The sequence below is a fragment of the Lepidochelys olivacea genome (genome assembly GCF_965140295.1).
Source record: "Lepidochelys olivacea isolate rLepOli2 genome assembly, chromosome: 6".
Lineage (NCBI taxonomy): Eukaryota > Metazoa > Chordata > Testudines > Cheloniidae > Lepidochelys > Lepidochelys olivacea.
In genome coordinates, this window is record NC_140416.1 from 37,054,937 (window position 1) to 37,071,887 (window position 16,951).

Consider the following 16,951-nt stretch of genomic DNA (forward strand, 5'->3'; position numbering starts at 1 on the left):
CAATTCCCCCTAGAGATGGAGAAGCTGTTCCCCTCCTTGAAGGTGCCAAGGAAAAAGTCTCATAAGACCAATCGAGATCACTATAAGTCTCGTGATGACTCCTCTTGGTCTAAGAAGAGTACAGATGGGTGCCGTGCTACTGCTGGCAAGTGGGATGGAACAGTTCCTTCAAATCACTCCCTGGTACCGTGTAGACACGCAGGGTCCCATACCATGTACTCTGGTTCCGACCCTGGAACGTCCGTTGAGTCTGTACCAATGACATCTATGCTGACACCAGCTTTCTCCACACCAGTGGCATACCTGGTGGCAGTGGATCTACTCTGCCTATCAGTTCCAGATTCCCCACTCATGACATCCACAACCTCATTGGCACCATCTGGATATGTCGCAGAACCTCAGTGGCTGTTGGTAACATAGCCTAATCTCCCCTGCCACAGACTGCAGAGTTGAGACTGGTGCCAGGTCTGGAACTGAGGAATGATACATTCCTTGTCACTGGTGTTGCCTTGGCGCAGATCTGTTTTCAGGTGATTGGTCATCTGTGTCTGGAACTGCACTCTCAGCCTTCAACTACAGTTTGAATGTGCCTAAGACTGTTGGGTCACATGGCTGCATGCACGCAGTTAGTCCAGTTTGTCAGGCTGCATCTTGGCCCTCTCCAAATGTGGCTGAGGACAATTGGATATATGGTTGTGTACAGGACAGAACAATGTATGACAGGGTGTCCTTGTTAGGGGGCTTATTCCTTCACCCACTTACTTCCCTGGTCCTTCTCGCATGAACAAAGAGCAACAATACCCGAAGTCCAAAGGTGCAAACAATTCGATGTTTATTGGGGTGAACTTCCAGCAAGCATGATTCCAGTTTCCTTCCTTAGTATCCTCCTTCCCAGCTCTGACACCACAGAGCCTTACACCTGTGTCCCTGTTCCCATTCCTGCCCTTAGCCAAACATGATTCCAACTTCCTTACTCCCATTCCCTGTTCCCATCTCCCCCTTTAGCAAAACATGATTCCAATTTTCTTACCCCCATTCCCTGTTCCCATCTCACACACCCACATGCCCACCCCCACCCACACCCCCACCCCGTCACTTCCTCATTGACTACAGATTATATAGTAAAACTTGAGTTCTGCTTAGCTATACCTTAACCAATCATTTTCCTGAAATTTAACTAACCAATCCTAACATATTGTAACATGATTATGTAACCAATTATATCCCACCACCTTAATTAGTTTACACCCAGCAAAATTAATTATACAGCAGACAGGAACAATCACAGAACCAGACAGAGATTATACAGACAAACAATAGCAAAGTGGGAACTACAATGACAAGACAACACAGAAGTGAGGATTTCACATCCCAGGTATTGATAAGTGAATTCTTGCCAGACAGGATGCTATCAAACTAAGTTTCCTTTTACATTTTCTAGGCACTTCCCTTTCTCTGGAGGTGATAGGAATACAATCCTGTCCTGATAGTGCCTAACAGCCCAATAGCACCTTATTTCAATGTGACTAGTTTGGAATGTGAGGATGTGACCGTTCGCTTCCCAGCTTATGGCTGCCTCTGCTGCTTAGCCAAAGGCCTGAGCCTAAGCACAGGGCCACAAACTGTCACAGTAAGAGAAGGCCCTTACACTGGCAGACAGTGGTTTTGATTCTTTCTTTTATACCTCTGGAACTAGCCAAGTGATAAGAATACACCTAAATTCTTAAAGTACAGGCCTTTGCAGACAGGCCTGAATATCTATATCCTAACAGTCCTCTTCTCTTGGTTCCCACTGCCCAGGACCAGCAATATGGTCAGAACTTGCGTGTTGCACTCAGGTGTCTCTCTATTTCACTGTGTTGCTCCTCCATGGCTAAATGAAGAATAGGAACAATGTTTGGAGGCTGTGTGGCAGGTTTTACTTAATAGTAGGAAGCCCTTCACCAGATTGGCCTATTTGGCCAAATGGGAACGTTTTTCAATGTGGTCATCGGCCCTCAGGGTTCAACCAATGTTGACTGGAATTCAGGACATCTTGGTATACTTGTTACATCTTGCACTCAGTCTGTTTGAAGATCCACGTGGCTTCAATTTCGGCATTTCACCCTTCCATCCAGGGGAGGTTGTTATTTTTGAATACCATGGTAGCAAGGTTCTTGAAAGGAGTCCTTCGTCTGCACCCACCTGTGAGAGAACCATTTTGTTTGTGGGACCTCAATATAGTTTTAGCAGCTCTGATGGGACCTCTGTTTGAGTCTTTGGCATATTTTTTCCACTACTGTGTCAAAAGACTGCATTCCTGGTGGCTATGACCTCCATGAGTTGCAGGCTGTGATGGTAGAGCCTCCTTATACTCAGCTGTCCAAGGACAAAGTGACCTTGCAGCCACACAGAGTTTTATGTAAAGTAATGACTCAATTTCACCTGAATTCAAGCAGCATATCTACCAGTGTTCTGTCCCAAGCCACAGACCGACAAACCCTGGAGAAGCAGCATATTCATTCACTGAAGGTCAGGCACTGCCTCACCTTTTACTTGGACAGGACTAAACAGTTTTGTGCTTTGCCTTGTCTGTCATATGCAGACTGGAAGAAGGGACAAGCCCTCTTTTTGCAGACAGTCTCCAGGTGGATAACTTCCTGCATCTAGACTGCATACAAAATAGTGTGAACTATGCTTCCTCAAAAACTGCAAGCTCACTCTGAGGGCACTGGCTATGTCAATGGCCTTTTTAGGTGACGTTTCAGTATTGGACATTTGCAGGGCTGCCATTTGATCACCTGTGCATATGTTTACCAACTATTATGCCATTACTGTTGCATGAAGAACAGATGTGTACTTTGGTAGAGCAGTCCTGCAGTCCTTCTTTAAGTAGGCTCCCCCACCTCTTGTGTGTACTGCTTGTGAATCACCTACACGGCTGCATCTACTCAAAGAAGAAGAAACAGTTACTACTTCTTTGAGTGATAGTCCCTATGTGTATTCCACACGTGGGTGTGCATGCATGCCATGTTTCCGCGTCCAGAAGTTTTCTGCAATCAGAGTCCATAGACCTGCACAAGCACAGTGTCTTACCCTTGGTTGGAAACATGAGGAATCAGGGACGGTGGGGTTGACACCACTACAGTTCCTTCTTACCTCCACATGGCCTAAATTGGAACTCCTATTCCACCTTTACTTTTATTTCATTAAGAGAGTTGTTGTATATACCTGTGTAAATATTTTTTTAATAGTTTTATAGCTTAGTTTGAGATAGTTTAGCATAGTACAGTGTCGTATAGAACCCCAACTGTGGAGAAGAACCCTTTGCTACCTAAGGGCTACACCCAGGTCCCAGGCTTCAAGAACTGCATCTCCTGCCCTCATTCCTTTTCCATTAGTGATGAGCATCAATGGTGCCTCTAGTGTCTGGATGAAGTGCGACATATGTAAGTCCTTTCCACCAAGAACTAGAGAGGCCTGTGAGCTCCAACTCCATAAGTTCCTGATCAAAGAAGATTTGAGGCCCCAGACTCACTCTGATCCTGGCCAGGGAGACACCCTCATACAGTGGCCTCCACCAACCAGTAGTGCCCCTCTGACCACAAGCCATGATGCGTAGTCGTCAGCAGCAAAAGTCCCAGGACAAGCCCCCCCACAAGAATAAGAAACGCTCTTTTGGTCATAAGAACAGATCCCTGCAGCAGATTGTGCATAAGAGGCACATTTCCTCTCCAAGCTGTGCCAGGTCGGGTGAGACATCATGGGCTGATCCTGCAGAACTGGCTCCCAAGGGTAAAGTAAAGAAGAAGCAGTATCCTTTGGTACCATCGGTGACCATGGTGGTGGGACACATGGAGCACCCAACTCCGAGTGTGGCCCTGGATGTTCCATCGGTGCCACCTCATCAATACGCAGACTGTCTCCACTCCTGTCTGGCCTGTCCATTCTCTGGGACATTCCTGTGCCTGAGGATGAACTGTTGCAGGAGATGCCCCTCCCCCATCCATCAGATCGGGACCCCCCGGTACCAATGGTCTTGCTGTTTCCAATGGAATTGTTGTCTGACTTAGAGGAATCCCAGGACATAGCCCTGCCAATGTCTCTGCCACAGTGCACGAACCTGGATGGACAGTCAAGACAACCATATCCACCTGGCTATGACTCTTTCTCTGCCTGCCCCTCCGCCACTAGGAAGCTTAGTATCACTTTCAATGGAGTCTGCTGAGACCAGTGGACCCCCTCCTTCTGGCCCTACTGGAGTCCCTGGGACCCGTATTACAGACGTCTGGCAACATCTCAGGGGGTCTTATTGTTCCCCCCCACACTTACCAGCTGGTTTCATTGGTATACGAGGAGGAAGACATGGAATCGGTACTGCCAGTTCTGATTGGAGCCTTCTCATCGCTGGATGAGGCAGACATCCTTTTGCCACACTCTCTAATGGATGACTCCCGTCCATACCAAGAACTGCTACAGAGTGTGGCTAGTGATCTACAAATTCTGCTGGGGAAGTCCAGGATCCCCAACATTGTCTCCTGAATGTTCTTCAACCACAGGGACCAACCAGGGTGCCCCTACCCATAAAGAAGACCATACTGGCACCGGCCAGGATGGTTTGGCACATGCCTGTATCATGTCTCCTCCTCCCACGAAAAAGCCAAGAGATGCTATTTCATGCCATGCAAAGGGACCAATTTCCTTTTTATTCACCTGGCCTCTAATTCACTGTGGAGTGGGTTCAACAACAGCTGTGGAGCAGGCTCAAAACCTCCACAGAAGTCCAGCCCACCAGACAAGGGGTCAAAAAGGTTGGACCTCCTAGGCAGGAAGATCTTTTCCTCAGCGGGCTGCAGTTTTGCATAGCCAACTACCAGGTGCTGTTTGCTAAGTATGATTTCAGTATCTACAGCAGGATGGAAGAGCTTAAGGACAAGCTCCCTGAAGATGACCAGGCCCAGTTCCAGGCCTTGGTAGATGGGAGGAAACTGATAGCAAAGGTGGCCCTCCAGGCTGCAGTGGTGCAGCTGACACTGCATCCTGTTCCTGGGCACCAGACAGGTTATGCGCAGAGACTCTTGGCTCCAGTCTTTGGGTTTCCTGAGAGAGGTTCAGAACATCATTGAGGACCTCCCTTTCGATGAAGCCAATCTTTTTAATGACAAGATGGATGAGTCTCAGCATTCCTTGAAGCACTCATGCTCCACTCTGCGGTTCCTGGGAATCTACACGCTGCCCCACAGAAAAAAGCACCAGAGGCAGCCCTTCAGACCACAGTCACCTAATGCCTACCCATCCTACTGTCAACAGCCATCTTCCCCAGATGACAGAGGTCCCAGATAGCCCACTTCCCAGCCCCGGCCATTGGCACCTCCTCAATTCTTTCCCAGCTGCAGTCCAAGAGTCATTTTTGATATGGGTTGAGACCTGTGAACTACCTTTGATGCCACCTACCTCACTCCCCATTATCTTTGGTGGCCATCTTGCCCATAGTTGAGGCAAGATCCCCGTGAACAGTTGGGTACTGGACATTATCCACAGATACTCCACAGAATTTCTTTCGTTCCTGCCTCATCACTCTCCCACCTGACTCCCTTTGGGGATCCCTCTCACCAATTGATTCTTCAGACTCCCTGCTTCTCAAGGGTGCGATAGAGGTCATCCTGCCTCAATACCAGGGGAGAGGGTTCTACTCACCATATTTCCTCATCCGCAAAAAAGGCGGAGGGTAGAGGCTCATCCTGAATTTTTGTCAGCTAAATATATTAATCAGAAAGCTGAAATTCTGGATAGTCACACTGATATCGATAATTCCATCCCTCTAGGAGGAATCATGGTTCATTGCTCTTGCGAAGAAAGATGCATACTTCCATGTGGACATCCACTCATCTCACAGGAAGTTCCTGAGATTCAAGGTGGGGCAGCAACATTACCGGTTTCACATCCTTCCCTTCAGCCTAGCAACAGCACCAATGATCTTTACTAAGGTGTTTGTAGTCATAGCAGCCCAAATGAGATGCCAGGGACTTGTAAGGTATTCCTGTACCTGGACAACTGGCTTCTTAGTGGGACAGTCGTGGCAAGAAGTTGTCTCCATGTGAAGATCCTATTTGACAACATTACCATAGTGGTCTATGTCAACAAGCAGGGGAGGATGAGATCTTATCCTCTCTACTCCGAGGCAGAGGAATTGGTGTGTCAGAAACCAGGTGACCATACAGGGTGTGTACCTCCCAAGTTCTTAGAATTCCCTGGCCGACGTACTGAGCAGGACTCTCTGCATAGACCACAAATGGAAACTACACAACACAGTCCTGACTGATCTCTTTGCATGGTGTGGTACTCCCTGATGAGACCTCTTTGCATCACAAATTAATCAAAAGCTTCCCATCTGCTGCTTGAGGAAGGCTGTAGGCAGATACTCCCAGGGTGATGTTCCCCTGCTCCCCTGAATGGGTGACCTTCAATATACCTTTCTTCCAATTCCCTTTCTGCCTCAAGTTCTCCGGAAAGTTTTCCAGGACAGACCATCATCATTCTCATAGTACTCTACTGGCCCTGGGAGTTCTGGTTCACAGACCACCTGAAGCACTCCACTGGTCAGGCTCCAGTCATTCCTGGATCTTCTCAAACAGGACCAAGGGAGGCTTGCATCCCAATTCAGTCTCTCTTCACCTCATGGCCTGGGGTTTGGATGGGCATCTGTGATGGGGTGTCCACCTAACACAGGATTGGAAGGGGTTAAGTTGGCCTGGCTGGCCAATTAATTCCCCAGGCTGCACCTGGAGAAGGAGCCAAGCAGCAGGAAACTAACTGATTGCACACAGGCTCACTTTTGCAGGAACAGATGGAGCCTATAAAGCCGGAAGCTGGCTACAGATGCCGGGCTTCAGGTTAGTAGGCTGCAGCCACTCCTTGAGTGGAGGGAGTTGGGAGGCTGGCAAACCTAGAGAGAGGGGAAGCTAGATAAGTAGGAAGAAGGCCAGGGAAACAGCAGCAAGGGGTGGGACCATGCAGAGACCTTGGCTGCTTGTTATAGGGTCCTTGGCTGGAACCAAGTGCAGTGGGCAGGCCTGGGTTCCCCTACTAGCCACTGAGAAGTGGCAAGGGCGTTGGAGTTGCCAGCCAGACAGCGGGTCTGGAAGGACTTTTGAATTCCCCAGAAGGGGAGAACCTTAATGACCGGGCTGGAGGGCCAAGCCACAAAGAGGAGACTGCAGTTCGTGGAGTGAGAGAGCCAGCAGGGCATGACAGCACGGGTGAAGACACCACCGGAGGGGGAGTGCAACACCTGGCAGAGATAAATTTCCAGGACAGACAGCAGGAGACGCTGCTAGTGGGGAGTGAACCCCGTGACAGTGTCTAACATAGAACGTGCATGTTCAGCCTCAGTCCAATGGATCCTTAACCAGAGTAGGAAAGAGTCCAACAGAATGTGCTACCAGACAAAGTGGCACCTCTTCTTGAAGTGGGTGCACTGTCATCATCATTCTCTTGACATGGTGACCATCCTGGTTGTCCTCGAGTATTTCTTCACCCTGAAAACATTGGGCTTAGCCCTCAGCTCCCTCTTTGTGCACCTAGTGACATTTAGTACCTTCCTTCCCATAGTGGAGGGATGCTCTATCTTCATGCACCCAAAGGCAGTATATTTTATGAAAGGCTTGGTCAGAACCTTCCCATCTGTTGTCAAACACAGGCTCCAGTGGGATCTTAACCTCGTCCTCTCAGCTCTCACAGAACCACCCTTCGAACCTATGGCAACCAGTACCATGACCCACCTTTCATAAAAGTTGCATTCCTATTAGCCATCACTTTGGCCAGGTGGGCTAGTCAGCTAATGACTATGACAGCAGTGGTTTTCCACAAGGAGAAGATTTCACAGAGGTTGCACTGCAAATTCCTCCCCAGGGTTGTGTTTGAATTCCATCTCAGTCAATCAATCCACTTACCTGTATTCTTTCCAAAACCACATGCCTCTCCTGGATGTCAGACATGCCCTAGCATTCTACCTACAAAGAGCTAGGCCCTTTAGAAACTTTCTGAGGGTATGTCAACACTACAAAATTAGGTTGATTGTATAGAAGTTGATTTTTAGAAACTGATTTTATAGTCGATTACATATGTCCACACTAAGCTCATTAAGCCAGTGGAGTGCATCCTCACGACCGTGGCTAGCATCATCTTACAGAGCGGTGCACTGTGGGTAGCTATCCCACAGTTCCTGCAGTCTCTGCTGTCCATTGAAATTCTGGTTAAGCTCCCAGTGCTTGATGGGGCAAAAATATTGTCGCGGGTGGTTTTGGGTACATGTCGTCAGGCCCCTGTCCCTCCCTCCTTCCTCCCTCCATGAAAGCAACGGCAGACAATCGTTTCACGGCTTTTTTCCTGGGTTACCCATGCAGACGCCATATCACGGAGCCCGCTCAGCTCACCGTCACCGTACGTCTCCTGGGTGCTGCTGGCAGACACAGTACTGCATTGCTACACAGCAGCAGCTCCTTGTCTTCGCGGCAGATGGTACAGTAGGACTCTTAACTGTCGTACCTCTCCTGGGTGCTCCTGGCAGACCTTGGTGAGGTCGATCGGGGCGCCTGGACAGACATGGCTATCCTCCTCTTAGAGCACCGAATGGGAGCCAGGTCATTCTCTTCTTTAAGTTTCGTCTCATGAAGATTCAATCCTGCCTGGAATATCATGCAAGCTGGAGGCTTCTGCCTCAGGCTGCTCTCCCAGCTGGCACCACTGCACAGTCGCACCTACCCCAGACTACCTCTTGCTCCCATGGCTCATGAAGCCTGGAGAGTAGTAAGGAGCAGTTTAACTACAGGCTGAGCAAGTGCAGAATGATGGTAGAATGTGCCTTTGGACCTTTAAAAGCTCGCTGGCGCTGTTTGCTGACTAGTCAGACCTCAGCACAACCAACATTTCCATTGTTATTGCTGCTTGCTGTGTGCTCTATAATATCTGTGAGAGTAAGGGAGAGATGTTTATGGTGGGGTGGGAGGTTGAGGCAAATCGCCTGGCATCCGATTTTGAGCAGCCAGACACCAGGGTGATTAGAAGAGCCCAGTAAGGCGCACTGCACATCAGAGAGGCTTTGAAAACCAGTTTCATGACTGGCCAGGCTTCGGTGTGGCAGTTGTGTGTGTTTCTCCTTGATGCAAACCCACCCACTTTGTTGATTTTAATTCCCTGTAAGCCAACCACCCTCCTCCCTTTGAAATAAAGTAACTATTGTTTTGAAACCATGCATTCTTTCTTTATTAATTAAAAAAAAAATGAGATAACGGACAAGGTAGCCCGGGTGGGGTGGGGGAGGAGGGAAGGACAAGGCCATATTGCTTATTGTAGCCACACTAAAAATCACTGTTTGAATGACAGCCTTCTGTTGCTTGGGCCATCCTCTGGAGTGGAGTGGCTGGGTGTCCAGAGCCTCCTCTCCACGTTCTTGGGCTTCTGGGTGAGGAGGCTAGGGAACATGGGGAGGAGGGTAGGCGGTTATACAGTGGATGCAGTGGAGGTCTGTGCTCTTGTTGGCTTTCCTGTAGCTCCAACAGACGCTTCATCATGTCCGTTTACTCCCCCATTAGCCTCAGCATTGCGTCCTGCCTCCACTCTTTGTGCTCACTTAATTCTTTCCTGGCCTCTGCCACTGAATGCCTCCATGCATTAAGCTGTGCCCTATCAGTACGGGAGGACTGCATGAGCTCAGAAAATATGTCATCGCGAGTGCATTTTTTTCATCTTCTAATCTACGATAACCTCAGGGACAGAGATGATAGGGGGAGCATAGAAACATTCTATGCTCTATGATTCTGGGGGGACTGCATGGTCATCTGTGCTGCTGAGTGCTGCTGAGTTCGCCACACTGACCAAACAGGAAATGAAATCCAAAATTTTCTGGGGTTTTTCCTGTGTACCTGGCTAGTGCATTGGAGTTCAAAGTGCTGTCCAGAGCGGTCCCAATGGAGCACTCTGGGATAGCTCCTGGAGGCCAATTTGCGTCCACACTATCCCAAATCGACCCAGCAAGGTCAATTTTAGCGCTACTCCCCTTGTCAGGGAGGAGTACAGAAGTCGATTTTAAGAGCCCTTTAGGTCGATGGAATGGGGTTGGTTGTATGGATGCAGTAATTTTTAAATCGACCTAACGCAGCTAAATTTGACTTAAGCCCATAGTGTAGACCAGGCCTGAGACTCTTTTTGTTGCCATGGTGGAGAGATCAAGGGGCCACGCCATATCCTCACAAAGGATCTCTAAGTGGATCTTGGCTGCGTACTGTTCAAATACTTGAATGCTATAAGATATCAAACTTCCCCCTGCTGGGGGTCTTACAGTTCTCTCCACAGGGACACATGCTGCCTCCAGTTACAGTAAGTAACCTCCTCTTTGAGCTGTGATACAAACATGTATTCCACAACCCACTCTCCATCCCCTCTGCATCGGAGTCGATACTTTTGACATGTGGTGTGTAGGAACTGAGGGGGGTCATGGCGGCACTACCTCATCTAGCCAGGGAGGGGCTACAGCTACGAGGCATGAGTGCCGCTCCACCTACAGATACTCCTACACAAAATTCTCTGGCTCCAGTGCACTAGGTGTGTGTATATCTGCATCACATCTCAAAGAACCACAGTTACAGGAAATAAGAGTTTCTTTTTGTACCTGCAATTTGCTTTTTCATCAAAGTTGTGTTATTTTTTGTTGATTATCTATTGTGGATCATCTACAAGGACTGAAAAAATGTCTGGAATAAGTATTATGGGGCTCGAGATTGCCCCTCCACATGGTTCTGAAGGATTCGATCCACTAGTATCGGGTTAACCAACATGCTAGCTCAGAAAAAATAAATTAGCAAGTGAAGAAAATTTTCCTTTCCAGCTTGACGTGGAAAAGTTGGGTTTAGTTCATACATTTGCTGCTGTTGTAGAACTGTGATAAAAGTAAAGCATTTACATTGTTTTGTGTACTATTAACTATATTCTGTTGTCAGAGGATATGAATAAAATTAATCCTACTGCTCTAATAATAAAATCAATCTTACTATGTTCTATTGTCAAAGTGTAGGAATAAAATTAATCCTACAGAGGCTAAAATATAGTATATGTTGTTTTAACATACCATTTTTAATTTTATCCACTATTGGCAATGAAGTTACAAGCAAGGACATTTACCATGGAAGAAGAAAAGGTACTGTGTGTAATTGCATTATTACTATAATTTATCGTTCAATGGAAAAATATGTGACAGGTGTGTTATAAAAATTTAAAATGTACATTACATGTGTTTTGAGTATAAACTATAAAAGATCATGTAGTAATAATAATAAACTATTATTATTTTTATAGCAGTAGTGCCTAGAGGGCCCATCTGAGATTAGGGTCCCAATGTGCTAGGTGCTGTACTAACATATAGTAAGAAAATATTAATATTGCATAATGCATATAAGTATACTAGTTTAACTGCACAAAATAAGTATTAAATTAAGCATAGAATGAAAAATGTTGACGGTTTTCATAAGGTTGACCTGGTTAAATTTTGATTTAATTGTAATTGCCTAAAATCCTCTTGTTTCAACTGGATAAAGTATTTTTCATCTCTGATCTTAAATAACTGTTAATGTGCACTCTTTTAAATGGTTGCTGAATTTGACCCCAGAGGTGGCTGAATTTTAATGATCAATACTGATCCCTATACAGTATATAGTTTACACTGTTTATAGTTGACCCCTATACAGTGTATAGTTTACAATATATAGTTGACACTCTTAAACTGAAATAAGTGTCTGTTTAAATTGGTTTTTACACCAATTTAAGTTAAACTGGAGTAACTTTCTCATGTAAACAGAGAACTTATCTATACACAAATTTGTACTGGTTTAACTAATAGTATGTTTTAAAACCAAGATAGTTAAACCAGTACAAATTTGTGTGTAGGCATTTTTATTTCAGTTTAGCTTCATCCTTTTTTACAGGATTAAGCAAAATCGTAACAAATTCTTTAACTGAAACAAGAGTGTCTGTACATAAACTTGCACCAGTTTACCTAAATCAGTTAAAAAATATGTTGAGAGTAAAGCAATGAGTGCCTTCAAACCTAATGGTTAACAGCATTCACTTGAGGGAGAGGAGAGCTCTTTTTAGGTTGTGCAGCATCTCTACACACTTCTAGGCATCATCTTGGTTGGTGTTTTCCAATTTTCTTTGACAGCTGTTGGTGAAGAGTCAAATTTTGCACTGATTTATACCATTTTCAACACCACCAAAATCAGTAATCACTTTGATTTGTACTAATGTAATTGCATGGATAAATTGACCCATCCTCTCTTAACACAAAGGACAAATTCTGCACTAATATTGTATGCATTCAATTGAAGTAATTTTACTCATACAGCTGATTTTGGGAGATTGCATGAGATATAATTCAGCACATAATTTAACCAATAGCATTCTGGAAACTGAAAGAAAGAACAGACTAGAGTTGAACATGTTGTTCCAGGGACAAAGGCCCAGATCCTCAAAGGTGTTTGGCCCCTTAATTACAATTGATTTCAATGGAAGCTGGGAGTCCAAATACCTTTGATCTGGGCCAACGTCTTTTGGCTTGATTCTGCACTCAAATCTGGAGCAACTCCACTGAAGTGTTTTAGAGTTTCACAGGGTAATTGAGATCAGAATCTGACACAATATATTTGCTGATTGAGAAAACAGAAAAAGTTGTTTCTGAGAAGACCTTGGTCCAATGCATAGGTAAATGGCTCTACATTGTGCTGTTTTGGTATTTAATATCTTGGTTTAAAACTGAGATAATTCGTTAATCCTGCGTTTATGCCTCACATTTCTCTGCCATAAAGGAAATAATCCACTTGGAGTCCAAAGTTCCCGGACTACTTGTAAGCAGGGAAAAATCACCATTGTGCTCTCTGTTTTAATCTCTTTTTAACAGATTTCTAAATACTCCAGATATTGACTTAGCTAAATGCTACATGATTGTTTTGCATGCAGATTGTTCTACATGGTCAAGAATCTATCACAGTAGAGTAGTGCTTTATATTCTTTACAATTGTGGTTGACAAGTTTTTGTCATAATGTGTTTGATTTTTCTAAATGCTAAAGTATGACTTCTGATTTAAAGGGCAAATATCAGCTTGCTATAGAAACAAAAGAAAAAGAAATTGATGGGCTGAAGAAAACATTAAAAACATCACAGGTAAATTAACTTTATTGTTAAATGCAGTACTCATATAGCTCTTTGTTAAGTGGAAAGCTTTTCTTTATTCTTTGTTTTTAAAGGGGGTCTTCTAGGAGCTCTTACTTTCTTTTTTTACTGTACAGGTGCACCTGACCTCCGAGCAGCCAGGTCAGCTGCTGCCTGAGTTTCCCTCGCCTGTCCACAGTCTTTCTTTATTTCTCAGGGCTTTTTAATTTAGTGCTTCCCTTCTAGGAGGACTTCTGGGGAAATAAAAAGTCCTAATGAAGTATAAAACACTGTCCTTTGCTCTCTCTGGGACACAGCCATCCTCTTTCTTTGAAGTCTTCTCCTCTGGCTACAGAGAAGTGAAGGGTTTTTTTCCCCCACTCTCTGGAAGCCTTGGCAAGGGACCCCTAAACAGCTGCCCACAATGGTCCTCAAGATCATACTGCTACTTTTGCCCTTCACCTGGGTTTGCCACAAGTTTACCATCTTCTCCACATAGTCCACAACTAACAAACATGTCTCACTCAAACTCTGACCCCTGCCTGACAAAGTCACTGATTTGCACTGTTTGAAATCAGATCAAGCTACACGTTTCAAGCTGTGAGTTATAGCGTTTTATTTTGTCTTTATGGGGCATTGCATGGGTGCAGCTACGGTGGTGGCTGGCATGAGGGCAATCTCCAGTGTAGACAAGGCTTTTAAAAAATATTTATATTGGAAGGTAGCCCATGATAGCCTTGTTCTTAAAGACAAAGAAAATGACATACGTTCTGAGATTGGTTGACTTAGAGAGTAGGAGTAGGGAATGTTTAGTTTAAGGAAGGAGAGAATTTCTGACAGTGGAATGTGTTGCCAAATTTCAAGTTTTGTCAGCTCCTAATTATTTTCCTACTTTTGGCTGAGTAGGCTAGTCATTTATTCTGCTCTGGGCAAGAAGGTAGTTATACTTCAGATGCTCACTTTGCAATTTCAGATTAACTGGAAGAAAAATTTTCAATAAGACTGGTGATATTTGTCTTGCTAATTGTGCTAGAATACCTTCTGCGAAGCCTGGGATTTTGACATTTCTGAAAGTGATTGTTACAAGTCAGCTGCAATATGACTTGAACTCCAGTACTGCTAGCATCAGGCTCTTGCTCTCACTTTTTCTGGGACTCGATTAATAAAGAATTAAAGGAGGATAATATAATTAATGTCAATCAACATGGGTTTATGGAAAATAGAGCCTGTCAAATTAATTTGATATCTTTTTTTGATGAGATTACAAATTTGGCTGATAAAAGTAATAGTATTGATACTTAGACTTCTGTAGGGCATTTTACCTGGTACTGCACGGCATTTTGATTAAAAAGTTAGAATGATATAAAATTAACATGGCACACATTAAATGGATTAAAAGCTGGCTAACTGATAGCTCTCAAAATGTAATTGTAAATGGTGAATCATCATCAAAAGGGTGTCTTTCTAGTGGGGTCTTGCAGGGATCAGTCCTTGGCCCTATGCTATTTAACATTTTTATTAATTGGAGAGGGTTCAGAGAAGAGCCATGAAAATAACTAAAGGATTAGAAAACATTCCTTACAGTGATAGACTCAGAGAACTCAATCTATTTATCTTAACAAAGAGAAGGTTAAGGGGTGACTTGATGAGAGTTTATAAGTACCTACATAAGGAACAAATATTTAATAATGGACTCTTCAATCTAGCAAAGAAAGGTATAACATGATGTAATGGTTGGAAGTTGAAGCTAGGCAAATTCAGGCTGGAAATAAGGCATACATTTTTAACATGAAGAATAATTACATGTAATTATACATGTACAACCGGTGGTGTATAGTGTAGCTCATGGTCTGCTGACCATGATACATGGACAGCAAGTGTAATAATGGTTCTCGTGGCTTTCCTTAAGTAAGATAAACTGAAATAAAAAATATTTCATAGGATGTTAAGAATTTGATTTAAATTTATCAACGCAAGTATATTCAGAGTTGAGGTTGAACCTCCTTAACCCAGCCTATTATACCTAGATATAACAGTGCATAGGGCTCAATCTCTGTATTTGGCATGTTCTGCAGTGCGCAGGGCTTAAGGAAACAGGAAGTCACAACTGTGTCTGTAAGCCACCTTTTTGTTGCCCTGACCCGGGACCCATTTCAGCTCCTGGCATGAGTTAGAGCAGCCTCAGCTGCCCCCAGGCAGATTCAGGAATTAAAGAAAGAGAGGGGAAAGACAGGAAGATACAATGCAGTGTGGGAGGATGATGGAGAACAAAGGAGACAGCTGGTGTGTGTGTGTGGGGGGGGGAAGGAACAGAGTGGATAAACCAGAGAATTAGGGAAAGATAGAGTAAAGAGACAAAGCAAGAGGAAAAAGGGAAAGAATGGAGAAGGAATTTCCAAAGTCAGCTGTGGGATCCTCAGTATGAATTCTTAAATACTATAGGTCTGCATTCTTTTCTTTAAAGTAAAATTTCTGCTCAGGATTATAATTTTTCACTCTTAGTTTTTAAATCACTTTCTTAAATTGTCAGAATTGCACCTTAAATTGATTCATTGTTCTCTAGGCTTCCTTGTGCAAAAATGTGTTTTTTCCAGAAGGTCTACATAAACAAGACTCTTGGTTATTATATTTTTTCTTTAGTCTTCTCTGTATCCCTGATTGTATTTGAGGGTCACCTCTTATTTGCAGCCATCACTTGAGACTGCATGTTGTGGCCAGCCACCATAATTGTGCCCATGATGGCAAACTTAATTGGCTCTGAGGATTGTTGTTGAATGAAATTACGTACTTCTTTCCCAACGGGCTGAACTCATTTCCTTTGCAACATTACCAGATGGAGATATTGGAAATTTAACACTGATCTTTCACATGCTGGTCTGGGTTCATCAATACCAAGGTGATAGGTGTCTTATTAATACGTTAGCTAGATAGACAAGGCACTATAGAACACTACCAGCTGAACTGAAACTTGAATGCAAAATTTTAGTGCAAAGCAAGTTTTTATATTCAAGTGATAAATCTCTCATAATATGAATTAAAAATTGAAACAATGTCAGTCTCTTAACAACAGAAACACTAATGAATGCCTCTGTTTGTGCTTACCAATGTTGAAGGATTACATGTACAAGTGTACAAGATTCAAGAATTGCAACTAAAGTTCCAGTTATTGATTTTATGGATGGTAATCTTTGAGATCTAAAGTCTCCAAGATCTTCAGGGTCTAAAGTTAGTTGGTAAATCACAACTATTGCAAAGTTTTTGTATATCCAAAAACAGTATTTAATTTTTAGGATTGTACATTCATATATTCAAAGGTCCAGGATAGTGGCTATATACCTAAACATTTTATCACTTCTGCAAATGATAATAATATGTGCTGGCAGTATAATAATGCTATAGTTAAAGGTATTAAAATATCACTAACATTTGTATGTTCTATGAGATAAAAGATAAGAGATCAAATGTTTCTAATCTTACTCAGGGATTACTTGACTCAAGAGTCTCATTGACACTGGTACTCTGCAGTGGATATTACTGGAGTGGAAAGTATTACATTAATGACTTCAAATGGGAATTTTTCATTAATAAGAAATGCAAGAGTTGTACTAAAATGTCTTTATTTTTCAGGCATTGATAATAGCTATTTATCTATTTGTTCTCAGTAGAGAACAGGTTCTAAATTCCTCTAGGACTCTGAGATTACTCCAATTTCTACTTCTTCTTTCTCCCCTGTTTCTTGCAAAGGCCCTACATGAAGGCGATCTTCCCTCT

At 43.8% G+C, this 16,951-nt stretch overlaps 1 protein-coding gene across 1 annotated transcript in view; it reads left to right on the top strand.

The window, feature by feature from the left end:
* The window catches only part of CCDC73 (coiled-coil domain containing 73), a 242,138-nt gene that overhangs the window by 143,119 nt on the left and 82,068 nt on the right, over positions 1–16,951 (top strand). Inside the window, exons 11-12 of the mRNA XM_084629795.1 lie at positions 11,138–11,173; positions 13,118–13,192. Of these exons, the coding sequence (XP_084485921.1) occupies positions 11,138–11,173; positions 13,118–13,192 (111 nt within the window). The remainder of the gene's footprint in view (positions 1–11,137; positions 11,174–13,117; positions 13,193–16,951) is intronic.